Source organism: Hippoglossus hippoglossus, chromosome 24 (genome assembly GCF_009819705.1).
Source record: "Hippoglossus hippoglossus isolate fHipHip1 chromosome 24, fHipHip1.pri, whole genome shotgun sequence".
In the NCBI taxonomy this organism is placed as follows: Eukaryota; Metazoa; Chordata; class Actinopteri; order Pleuronectiformes; family Pleuronectidae; genus Hippoglossus; species Hippoglossus hippoglossus.
In genome coordinates, this window is record NC_047174.1 from 7,450,317 (window position 1) to 7,463,781 (window position 13,465).

At 41.4% G+C, this 13,465-nt stretch overlaps 1 protein-coding gene across 1 annotated transcript; it reads left to right on the forward strand.

Annotated features, from left to right (window-relative positions):
• The first annotated feature begins 170 nt into the window (after window positions 1–170).
• On the forward strand, window positions 171–13,277 carry snx3 (sorting nexin 3). Its single transcript, XM_034580812.1, has 4 exons — window positions 171–377; window positions 9,026–9,121; window positions 9,381–9,505; window positions 12,102–13,277. Exons 1-4 carry the CDS (start codon window positions 216–218, stop codon window positions 12,205–12,207), a joined length of 489 nt encoding a protein of 162 aa, XP_034436703.1. The 5' UTR covers window positions 171–215; the 3' UTR covers window positions 12,208–13,277.
• The last annotated feature ends 188 nt before the right edge of the window (window positions 13,278–13,465 follow it).

Consider the following 13,465-nt stretch of genomic DNA (forward strand, 5'->3'; position numbering starts at 1 on the left):
AAGATCAAAATGACACAAAAACATATTCACGTGGATGTAAACTCTCACTAAATATGTCCTGTCCAATAAAACAATGCATGTTTCTGCTATAATTGCCATTTTCGTGGAGACAATATCCGCCAAATGCTTTACTCTGAAGGCCACCAGCGGAATGTACATATGTGTACTCTGTCTAGCTTCACGCTATCTCGAGCTGCTGGAAGGACAGGGGAGAAATGGCTGATACCATAGCTGACACAAGAAGGCTCTTCTCCAAGCCTCAGAACCTAAATGACGCGTATGGACCCCCGAGTAACTTCCTAGAGATCGACGTGATCAAGCCCGAGACCATCGGGGTGGGCAGGGGCAAACACACCACGTATGAAGTGAAACTGAAGGTGAGCTAGTTGCTAATGACGTTAGCTTGCGAGCTAGCTACCTGAGCTAGCCGCCGTTTTTCAGCGTCCAAAACAAGTGACGGCTTCCTGACACCGATTTTGTCCCAGTCACGAAGACGCGGATATTTGAACAGTGTCCACGTTAGAATGTGTGAACGCGTACTTAAGAAGAGCGAGGGTCAAATGTGACGCAAGTTAGCATTGGCTAGCTAGCAGGCTAGTGACCCTCGTCAGAACTAACAGTGCTCAGCTACCTGACATCGAGTTGACGTCAGGGGAGACGAAGTTATGAGTCCAGATGTTAGCTTATAGGTCAAATAACATCAGGGGGATAATGCTAACAACTGCAGATCAGTTACAAGTACGAGCTATGATGCTAACAGGCTGTGTCCTATCGCCCTGCTTTAGGAGGGAGTTTGTTTACATTAGTGTTTTCCCTCTGTGTCCTGGGCAGTGCAGCTGTGTTATCGCTTCACATAAGAGACATGGCTACAAGTGAGCTGGACTTAAATAACCTCGGTGGTAAGATGGATACAAAGTTATTAAATAAAAGTGTAAAGTCTTCCTGGTCAGCTCAGAGTTCTCCTCAGGCCACACCCCATCCCCTGACTGCAAAGAATAGATAAGAGCTTGTTCACGCTATATGATAAACTTTACACGAAAGTAGGGCTGTGTGTCGCTGCTCCTTCTTTCATACACGCGTCGCACTAATACTACACTTGTGCGAGGTCGATCTAAGGATGCTTCATCTTTCCTGGTGTCACTGATCACTCATCGAAAGTCACATAAAGGGGAACACAAGTCAGCAAGTCAGCTTTTCTGTGCGTGTAGACAGGATGCAGGATGCTCCCCGGTCCTCTCCACATGCCTGCCCCCCCCCCCCCCACCCCCCCCACCTTCACATAACACATTTCCTTCCTCCTACACTGGCCCGGGAGAACATGCAGAGTTGCACAAATGCTTTTCTCCTCATGGAGGTTTCTGCCATTCATTGGTAAAACACTTGGTAGTTGGTCAAAATGCTTGTGAGAAGAATCGACGAAAGGTTGTTGCGTAAATGCTTGTGGAAATGTTAGGTCATTGTCCTGCGCTGTCCATAAAAATGGCTCTATTGAGCAATCAGCGAGGAGAGTTAAACAGTCCTAGTTATTGCAAAAGACACCTCCTGTATCATATGGGTTTAATGTGAAGGCTAAATCATCTTAAAAATCATGTTGGACCACTTTTAACAAGCACAGCCACTGAGTTTCAGTGATTTAACACATAGAATATGATTATGCAAAATAGGCAAAATCTTCTCAAGGTCCACATAGCCACTTGTCTTTGAGCTTGCGACCACATCACATGGTCTTCATCAGAGTGTGAGTTAGCTCAGTTTTCATCGACCTGTAAATGGTCAGACCCTCAATGTCAAACTCCTCCATGCAGACAATATGGACAGGAAGTCCTAGAGGAGCTCAAAGCGATGCAATATTTGAAGATCTACAGTTCAATGGAGATATAGCTAGGTCAATGTTGCTGATAAAGGTTGTGGATAAAGTTTGAAAGCTCCAGTGGAATGAATCTTTGAGAGTGTTTTTTTTACTTCTGTTTCTAATGTCAAGAATGCAGAGTTAAAACAACATTTGGCATTGTTAAAATAACAGTATATGATCGGCCTTCCAACTTTATACATAACCACAAGACAGTTGGTTCATTATACACTGAAGAAAACCATCAGCCTACACAGGTAGAATGTGTTCTATTTAAATCAGCATTGTTTTCAGAATATGACAGTAATTTCTTCGTTCACATATATTTTTCAACTTGTCTGTCACCACATACTATTTTGCATTACTTCAGCCATTCCAGGACTCTGTATTATGCATTTTTAATGTGCGAGTCTGGAACTGTCAGGCAGTCACTCAGCTCATCTGATTGCCTCATCTCTTATCTCTAATCTCTTATCATTTCAGTTGACTGACACCCCTGTAGTTAGTGGCCTGGTGTATTTAGATTGGTTATAGCAGCCCTCGAGTATTATTAGTTTCCCTTTACCTTAAAGAAATGGGCTGCGGGAAGCGAAGCAGTCTCCAGGCGTTAGCATTGAATATAAGGCTACTGTACTTGATTAGCGTGTAATAATTAGCATATGCGTGTAATCAGCATTATTGTGCACCTCATAGCCCTGTGTGACCCTGCTTTGCATAAGACCACAGAAGAAGCGGCGCATCCCTCACTTCCCAACAAACGTGGTGTCAACTTTGCTTTGCTTCTCTCTTGCTCCTTTCTTCAGGTTTCTTTAGAAGCGTTTTACTCCATCGCCAGCATTTTAATAGCGTCAGCCGCGATTCCCGGAACGGGAATGCACCGCGTCTTCGTTATTCTTTGTCTTTTGGTTTCCATTGTGCTTTAGATATTCAGGCCTACTTTAATTTCTTATCTAATTTTGCTTTACAGTTTCTGTTTATGACTTTTTCCCTTGTCCCCTGTTCTCACTGATGTTCCGCTATCCGTCCGAAATTGAGAGAGCCCTTGTGGCCGCACTGAGACCGTCTCTCTAATCCCCTCATTGATAGACGAGAAGAATAAAACAGGCCAGGGTGTGGGGGAGCTGGAGTGTTTATTCCCCTTCCTTACTCCACACCCCCCACCCATGGGAGGGCAGAAAGCCACCCCCTCACCAGTCTTCATCCCATCGCCCACTTATCCCATTTCACTCCCAGCTGTGTGCAGTCAGTTGTCAGGTTCATAGTGTGGTTACCAGAATTTCTATAACTGAATGTGCGAAACTGTGCAGCACGGCCTCATTCTTTCAATGATATTGTAATATTTCCCTCGACTCTGTTTTAAATGAGTAAGTTTATGCATTTGGCAATGGCTTGTGACTCATTGGTCGTTTTTTTTAATGTTCATCAAGTTTGTGTGGAAACTAATTGTAAAAGGACTGGATTATCATGTGAGAAGCCAACTGTTTGCTGTGTGGCAGGTTACACAGTCACTTGTTGACAGCCAGTCCTGCACCCGGCATTTTAAATCAATGGGATCAATCTACTTCTTTCAGTCAGGTTTTTCCCCCCGAAAGAGGTGGAAGCTAAGTTCATAGTGAAAGGAGGCGGATATCTCATTTTGCCTGAGCGGACTTGTAATGTCCAGGGTCGTGTTGAAACAATGTTTTTTTGTTCTCATCGAAATCCCTTCATTTTAAGTGCAGCTTCTAAAACGGTAGAGGTGGTTTGCACATGTTCCTAATGGTTCCTAAAGTTATTCAGCAGAGTCCTATCATATCACCTTAATGGTTTTTTGTGGTGGTTACTGGTTTGAGAGGAACCCCTCAAGCAGCGTAGTGCGTTTGGACCCTCAGTAAACAGGGGGTTGGAGTTAGTGTCTGAGTGAGACCGAGAGTGGGTGAGGAAGGGGGTGCAGGGTATTATAAAAATTTCTTGTCCTTAGCTGGTTCCCATCTCATCCAGAGAGCACATTCAGGGGAGTGAACTTTGGGATCTCACTTTGTTTATGGATAGGAGTACATAAAAGGCCTCTTATAGCTCTGTCTCTCACTCTCACTCTCACTCAGTCTTCTACCCCTCCTCTTCTCTACTCCCATAGCTTCTCCCTCTCTCTTTCTTTCTTTTTTCAATTTGGGCATTGGGGTGGGGGGCTTTGGTCATTAATAAAATGGAGAGAGAGAGATGGGGAGTGGGTGTATGTGTTTGGGCGGAGGGGGGGGGGGCGCTTGTCAGGCACAGTCAAGTGTAATCCAAAGTCTACAGCATCCTCTTCGACAACTATTTTAATGGAAATGGGGAACATATTGTATCAAGGCTACCATATCCTACTTGAAATGACAGTATCAAAAGTGGGAGTTGATACTATGGCAACAAAGCAGCTTTTTGCCAGCTCGGCGAGTCTAGGCTGTCAGGCCACAGGGGCCGGCAAGCAAAGGGAACGAGTGAGAGAGTACATGGAGAGGCGAGAGCAAAAGAAGCATAGCCTTAACGCTTTTGTTCCCTGTCTTTTTTTGTCTTCCCCATTTTGGAATATGATGCAATGAGATGGTATTATGTTGCCATTTTTAATGCTGTTATTCTGAAAGGGGAGTATATGGGAGGGGTAAGAAGGGGGCATGGGGGAGGTTTAGGATGCGCACTCTCAAACTTGACTTAATCCATCCTGCTAAAAGCTAATGCATGGTGGCCTTGAACTATTCTCTCAGGAGATGAGTGATCTTTGTCCCCTCTCTCCGTCTTTCTGTCTCGCTGTTTTTAAGGGTTCTGCCTCTTTTCAAAACCATTTTCAATAAGCCTAAGGTATTGTGTCCCTCACATTATGCATCACATGCTCTTCCCATGAAGCGTAGATTGCACCGTGTACACGCAAAAGGGAAAGTAAAGGTAGGAGGTGTACTTTGAAAGATCAACATCTAGCTTTATGCTCTTTTTTTGGATACAGGATTTTTTATTTTTTTTTCCAAGCCTGCTTTTAAATATTTCCCTTGATGTGTTTATTAAGCTTTTCATTTTTGTCCTTCCGCTAACTTTACTTCCATACACCCTCTTTTTACTCTGTCTCTCAGAAAGTGTGAGAGGCAAAGTGTGCCTTTTTAGACAATTAATGAAATGCTAAGACAAGGCTGGGTCTGGGCTGGTCCCATGTCCCAATCACTGCAGGGGCCAGTAAGTTGAGACACCCGGGCCCTCACCTCCAACCAGCCATGAAGAGAACAGAGGCCAGGGGAAACCTGATCTTTGACTCGTAGAGCTCTCACGCACTGCTTTTTGTGTGTGTGTGTGTGTGTGTGTGTGTGTGTGTGTGTGTGTGTGTGTGTGTGTGTGTGTGTGTGTGTGTGTGTGTGTGTGTGTGTGTGTGTGTGTGTGTGTGTGTGTGTGTGTGTGTGTGTGTGTGTGTGTGTGTGTGTGTGTGTGTGTGTGTGTGAGAGAGTTAGAGAGAGTTAGAGAGGGAGAGTGAGACCTCTCATTTTTCAGTTCTGTCGTTTTCGTTCCTCCCCTTGTCCTGCAAGGCCAATCTCTTAATCACAGGGTTTGAGAAGGTGAGAGGATTGAAAGGCCAGGTGACTTTCTTCCCTTACACCCGCCCTAATAACCTCATTGTCTGGAGATGGCTCCACGGTGTGTACAAGCTCTGAATGCTTTGGGCTATTATATTTACGTTGCTAACTGTATGACTTAACACCTGTTCACGTCTACCGCCTGTACGTCAGTGTGTGCTTGTGCACAGTTAAGTGTTTTCTGTGCGCGCATGATGGGATTAGAGTCACGGCGGTGGCAGATTACCTGTAACTGTGATCTGTTGTGGTGGGGATTAACTTTGTGGCGCTCCATGCTGTGAGGTAACATGACGCAGCAGGGACAGAGCGCGGTGAGAGGAGAGTGAAGTTAATTCTAGAGCAGTGGGGCGATAAAGCTAAGATAATCCACTTCTTCTGTGACCTGAGAAAGAGGAGGAGTGAGGGGCTCATTGACAACTTCACCTGGAGAGAACTTGAAATTAGTGGGGTGTGTGAGTTGGGTTTTCGTGCTGGGGTGATACAGAAAAACTTGGTGGGAAAGAGGGAGTGGCAGAGACAATTTAAGTGAGTTTACAGGCACCTATTGTATCTCCTATTATCATAACTGTCATCTAAACCCAGCTATATCACCTGCGTTAAGGACTTCATCAAAGCACATATAAAAAGAGCTATGTTAGTCCACAATATTCAAATTAATGTCTTGAATGCAGTAAAGTCCGGCTTCTGTCTGTGCTTTGATTTCATGCAGGCACTACAAAGGTCACAGAAAGAACTGGTTACAAAATGGTTTGTTTGTTTAAAAAGGAGCTTCAAGGCTAATGTGGTGGTGGGGAAAACTGCAATCATGTCATGGGGTGAGAATGAAACAACTCTCATGTTACAGTTAACACTGAAAGATTGAAAACCCTGACATACTTTAAAATCAGTTGGTGTCACACACAAGCAGGAATTGAACATATTTATCTTTGCTGCACACTCACTGTATGCACCAAGACTCCTGTCGTAACAAAACCCTCCTTAAGCTCCTCTGTACTCACTTCACCTTTCTGCCCAGCACACTTGCAATTCCATAAAAAAGTTTTCCCCCATGGTTTTCTCTGAGTAACACCCATAAGAACATGAGATTTGGGACCATTTAAAGCATCTATACAGTGTAATTCAATCCAGTACATCAGCTGCTCCACATATTTCCACCTTTTATGAAGACTATTTTCGCCAGTTTTTGTAGTGATATCACAGATTGTATGTTTAAGACTGAGGTCTTAGTGTTGGTGTTGTACGGGGCGGCATTATATTGAATTGCAACTTCAGTAGAAATGCAATGGAACACTATTATGTTTTAAAGGTAGAATTTATGACCATTGACTTTGTATTTGAATTATTCCCATTTCTGACATTTGTTTTACAGATATCACAATCCTCATCATCATGAGATTTTTTTATTTTTTTTCATTTTAAGTTTTTCCTCTTTCCCACCAAAGCTTGATGGGATTCACATTTTCTGAAGACGGAGGGGAGGACAGGAGCAGAGAGGGAAGAAAATAAAAAAAATGCCTGTGTTTTCCCCATTGAAACACGACGAGAGGAGACTCAAGGGCAGAAAATCTGACTTATTATCACAGAGCAGGGGAAATAAAGAGGGAAAAAACTGAAAGGGAGAGGCCATGAGAGCGAAAAGACCACTCCTGCTCTCCTCCCTCCTCAATTAGTCCTGCACAGACCAGATGAAGCTCCCAACCTCTCCACTTTTTCTTTTCTTCCTTTAAGCCTACCCCACCCCCACCTTTTTTTTTTTTTGCTTATCCATTTACTCAGCCTTCTAGTTAACTCTCCATCCCCTTTATTGCACACGGTCATCTGCTCATCGATCAGTCTGCTGTTCAAACTGCATTCATGCTGCACCTACTTGCTCGGTTGCCTTGCTCTTGTGATTCCTCCTCCTTCCGTGAATTCTGACCTTCTCCGAATGTGGCCCGCCAATGAAATGCTCATTCACTCTCTCCTTGTTTGTACATTGTCATGGGATGGCCATGTGCTGCCAGGACTAGTGAAGAGGTTTGGCATTGTGCTGTAATGTGCTGTTTGCTTCAGTATTCTCTGTCAATGTCGAAACATCTCCTCTTTTTAATATGAAATTCGCTCTCGAGTGCTTGTCAACAGCAACTTAGAATTATGCACACATCTGTGCACTGGTATACACGAACGCTCAGAGGAAGGGAAAAAAATGGCAAAAACCTTCTCAGTGCAATAGACCTTGGTGAGCAAAACATAAGTGAACTTTGCCTGGAGGACAGTTTAAATTTTTATTTTCAGTGTACCTCAATTTGAAGGAGTCTTTGTTTCATTTCCTCTCTTCATTTTTATAAAGTCAGAGTAGATAACACAAGGTTATACCTGAAACCAATGCAGTAAGGAATTAACTTTCTCTTCATGTTGGCACAATCTCTCCTCATGGTAGTGATCATTATGCTCTTTTTACTGTTGGCAAACAGAAAACAACCTCGGAGTTGGTTTGTTGGTGTTAAAATCATACTAGGGAACACCTTTAAATGAGTTTATGGTCAACAGTTGCGTCACAAGGTGTCCAAACCCACAGGTGACTAAAGCAATGAGACCAATACTAAGTTAGTTAGTTCCTGGGTGAAACTGAACCTAATAACCTAGTTTGTTTTACTAATGACATTAAACTCAAGATGTATGTCGATGTGTTCCTGTGTACCTGAAGTCATGTTTTCCGTTTGATTATGTAAAGGGTAGTACAGATTCACCTAAAAGATATTGTTGATTAATCTGTCAATTATTTTATCAATAAATAGTTTGTAATATAAAATGTCAGAAAATACTCATCGCAGTTTCCTAAAATCCTTGCTGATCCATCCAACAGTCCAAAACCCAAATATGTTTCAAAAGTTGGACATAATGTGTTTTTGGCATTTTTGCCGGAAACAAACGACAAACTGATCATCAAAATGGTTTCTGAATCATTTTCTGTTGATCGATGGATTGATAGGTTGTTTCACCTCGAACACTTATTACTCTGACAAAATGTCCGTCGTGCATCGAGAAAAACATGTTGCAAGAAAGAAAGAAATATAGAGTTGAGCTAGTTAGTGGATTAATCCATTTCTCATTGAGCCAGAAAATTATCTGTAACAAATTTGATTAGGTTTTCATTTAGCAAGCAAAATAGCAACAATTAAAGCTAAGTATTTGCTCTTTTGTCTCTGTTATTATTCGTTTGTGTTTTATTCTGAAGGTCAGACAAAACAAACAATAAGAACGTAACCTCCGCCCTCGGGAAATCGTGACAAGCATTTTGAGCTTTCGCTAGTTTCACAATAAAACGATCTAATGAAGAAAAATAGAAGCCATATTAATCAATAATAAGCACAATACCATACAGTGCATGTAGAAATCTGTACTGGCTGAACTTGGATTCATTGTAATGTTTATTTAATTCAACTTTCTGAGCTTTACTTTGTGCCTTAAAGAAAATCTCAGTCATTTCTTCAATTCCTGTAACAGCTAACAACCGTTTAAAAAGAATTCCTCAGTAAATGAAGGCAGCTCCAAAAGGTGACATTTGTTAACGGTTTGCCACTTTGTGTGTGTGTGTGGGTGTGTGTGTTTGTGTTCGCAGACCAACCTACCCATCTTTAAGCTGAAGGAGTCTCTTGTTCGGAGGCGATACAGTGACTTTGAGTGGCTCAGAGCGGAGCTGGAGAGGGAGAGCAAGGTGAGACTTGGAGGGTAACTTGACACAAAGCCTCTCGAGTACTTGGTTTATCAAATCATTATATAGCATTGACCGTTTCTGCACCGCACTTGATCAGGGAGAGAGCTGTTGAAAGATCTGCTGGACCATATATGTTTTTCAAGGAAGGTTTTAGCTTTGACCACATGTTACAGACTCACTTTAAGACTGTTTTACTGTTTAATAAATTGCTTGTTTAACTGCTACTCTGCGATTTCCCGTGGTTGCTCTTTTATCGTAGGTGGTCGTCCCTCCTCTCCCAGGAAAAGCTCTTTTCCGGCAGTTTCCGTTTCGAGGGGATAATGGGATATTTGATGACCTCTTCATTGAGGAGCGAAGACAGGGTTTGGAGCAGTTTCTCAACAAGTAAGCCGTCCACATCTTCTGTCTCTCTCTCTCTCTCTCTCCCAACTTCCACTACTTTGCCACAAGGTCAGAACAATTTTCTCCTTACAATTCTTGTCCCTTTGTACTAGCAGTCGTTTACTGCTCGTTCCTTAGCAATGTCTTTTTTTTAACTCTCAACAACAATGAAACACTTTGCAATAAGTAGATTCAACTTTTCCACTTCTCCTCATATTGTTAACAAACTGAACCCGCTGAGACGGGCAGGTCTTTTTCCCTCACTATCCTCCTTAATTCTCTTTTTTAATTACGTCGGAAAAAGATAAGAATAACCAAAGAGGACTCAAGCGCGCACCCCAGAACATAATTTTTCCCACATTTGTTTTATTGTTGATGTGTAATTTATGATAATTGCAGCTCAAATTACAGCGCCTGGTTCCATGGGATGGTGTGTGCACCTCTGCTTATTTTTGATCCAGCATGTCCTCGTTTTCAGCTGCGTAACAATAAAAGTTACAGTGTGACTGTAATTATTTGCTTTGATTGCAGACTTGGCCATTATCTTTGTTTCATGTGCAAATGCATCAATGTTTCCTGTTGGAATATTAAGTGTGCAAAGACAGTTGAGAAAATTAAAATCCATAAATATGTTTTTTTTTCTCAAGGAGATGAGAAAGTGCTGGCAATTAAGACCCCCCCCCCCCACCCCACACTTTCCTCCGATGAATGAATAACTGCTGTTGATCATATCATTGTTCAGACGTAATACTGGCCGACATGGCTGGCAGCATTGTTTTAATGTGTGATTGAGACCATTGTGGAGAAGAAATCTTCCAGGAACGGTAAACACGATTGTTGCTGTGAAACAAGTGAGGAGGAGAAGAAAAAAACTAGCCTCAAATGTAGAGTAATTCATGCTTCAGATAGAAAAAAGGAGGGCTTACCCCTCCCCGCTTCCAAAAGCAAGCATTCTTCTGCTGCACCTTGTCCTCAATGTCAACTGCAAATTTCCAAAACCTATTAAATAGAGCTGGTTTCTGATGATTGCACTGGTATCTGACCCGTCGGTTCCTGCCTGAGCAGCTTAATTTCACTGAAATATTTCGATTTAGAGGTCATACATGCATACGTGCTATGTCATCCTGTTGATCTGTTCTGGATAAAATGAGATGTTCGAGGCTCTCAGGTGCTCAGGCTCATGCACATCAAGCTGCTGTGCGTCATCTGAAGGGACTTCAAGGGAAGCCTCATGTCATCTTGGCTTTAACGGAGGAAAAAGTCTGAGACATGCTGTATTCTCGAAGTGTAGTGATAATATACAGCTGTAATAAACAGATTAATCTCAATAAATCGTACTTGGATCAAAAATTCGATGTGGGGGGACACAAATACTTTTCAACTGTATTCCTCAAAACTGTGATTTCCCATGTCAGAGTTGATGAGTTAATTTTGACTGAAATTGACACTTCTCTCTCTCTTGTTTATTGAAGGTGACAGAGAAGAAAAACTCATTACTTATATTATAGTAAAGTAGAAAAGCTTGTGACCACAACCACACATTCATACCCACAAACCAATATCTGTTATAGATACCGTTAAGTACTACAGATCAGTATATAATGTATAGTCAGTCATCAAAATTACAGTAGGCCTCTTCAGTTGTGATATGATGACTTGTGCTGTTTGTGTTCACGTTACCGTTGACAAGATTTATATCGATTTTTGTGATTATTTCACAGATTGTCACATGCTTTCGGAGCGTCTTGGTAGCCATGTGTTTAACATGAAAACCAAGCACTTCTCAAGATAAAGACCCTTTTACACGTCATCCTCTTGTCTCTCTCTCTCTCTCTCTCTCTCTCTCTCTCTAGCTCTAGCTCTAGCTCTCTCTCACACACACACACACACCACGTTTCCATTCTAAAGCTGTGGCACAAACTACTCACACTATTCCTACATTGGTGTTGTGTGTACTGGGTTAACATTGTAAAAGTTACTAACTGTAGTTTACTCTCGTTAATAAAAAACATATATACATGCATGTTAGTGAAACAGCTCCAGGAAAACTTTATTTAAATTACTGAATCTTGGGTAAAAGACTGATTTGCAGTTTAAGTATCTTTTTGATCCAAATCCTGTATTGTTTCCTGTTGGCAAGTATTTCGATTTCTTGTTTATCTGTAACAACCGTGTACTATGAACATTAGTTTATATTACATACATATAGTATGCATGTCAATAACTCAACAACTGAAATGTCAATAAAGCCCACAAAATTATAATGTTCTGTTTTTACAAGAAGACGAAGAATAAAAGAGAAAAGTTTCATTGCGCAGGAAGTTTTTCGGATTTAGCCATAAGAATATGAGTGAAATGGTTGTTTACTTTTCAGCATATCTTTGAAATGAATTTTAAAGGACAATTTTAAAATCTTACCTTTAACCTAGAAAATGTAACTTGTGTTCACTGTGCTCCATAACTCCGTTATACACATGCAGATCTACTCGCATGTTCATACACTTATCACTTGAAATATTCCCTTCATATCCTTCACATTACAAAGGACTCCTGAATCCTCCTGCTTCAAACCTGCCCTTTGCTCCTGTGTGTGTTTCAGAGTGGCCGGTCACCCTTTAGCCCAGAACGAACGATGCCTGCACATGTTTCTACAGGACGAGTCTTTGGACAAGACCTACACCCCATCCAAAATCAGACAAGCCTGAAAAGAAAAAAAAAAAAAAAAAAAAAAGATGGCCCTGCTTGGCCTGGTCTGGCTCGACCCCGCTCGGCTCCGCCTGGCCCGACAACCCAAAGCTCTCTTCACTGCTCCAGGTTTCTCTCAGACAATAAACATTTCAAAGACAACTTCCCCTCCTCGCGTCCCCCAAAATAATATCGTTCACTGCCTCTTTTAGTTAAATTAGTGACCCTGATCGGTGTTTGTTTTCACTTTCTAATTGGAGTAAAGAATGTTCTACACAATTACTGTGGTTCAAAGTAATTTATAGTAATTTCTCTATATGTCTGGAAATGCCACTAACATGGATATATTATGTATTTATCATTTAGCTATGTCTTGAATATATTCATTTATATAGTAACATTTGAATAAGACTTCTATGTATGCAATGCTCCTGTAAAGACCCACATTTCCCATCTTATATATCCGATACACCGTAACTAGCAACTAAACACACACATATATGTGATGGGCCTTGACACTTGATCCACCCTTCAAAAGGAAGCACCTGTGTGTGTGTGTGTATCAACCAGCACCTGCCCAGTTATCACGATGATTTTCTAGCAGGAAAAATTTAATTTACACAGAGGGAACTGCAGTATTTCTACGGGCTATATGCATTTTGAGATTTGTATACTGCTGTGCCATTTTTCTTTATTTTGAAGATTTTCCAATAAAATAGGTGAAATATCTCCACGCAGAAAGTACATTTGTTGATTCGGACGGTTGACCCATCTCCCGCGCCACATTGGATTGTCAAGTTGTTGCAGCCATTATAACCAATATTTTAACCTTTTGCTTTTACATCTATTTTTCAATAAACACATCATCTACTCTTTCCTTTACAAAGAGGTTGAAGTACTTGTAAAGGGAACACTTATAATCAAGTTAACTCATGTTTGATGTATGATGAACACCTATGAAATCCTCTTTATTTTGCATGTCTTTGGTGCTTCTGTTTGCTTAAACATGTCGGGCCCATTGTAATATATATTTTTAAATACATTTTCCACCTTGTAGTTTTTTTTAAATGTGATAAAAATGAGGACTGTTGGTTCTTGCAGTGACATCTACATGCTCGCATCTGACTTCCAGTTGGAGGCAAACTGCTTCATGCTTTCTATGAGAAGAGGTGATGTTCTGCTTCTACAGCCGGATCAAACATATGAATGATAATGTTTAATGTTTAATGGATAAATTGATGGGATATAGATTAATTTCTGATTTAACTGATCACATAA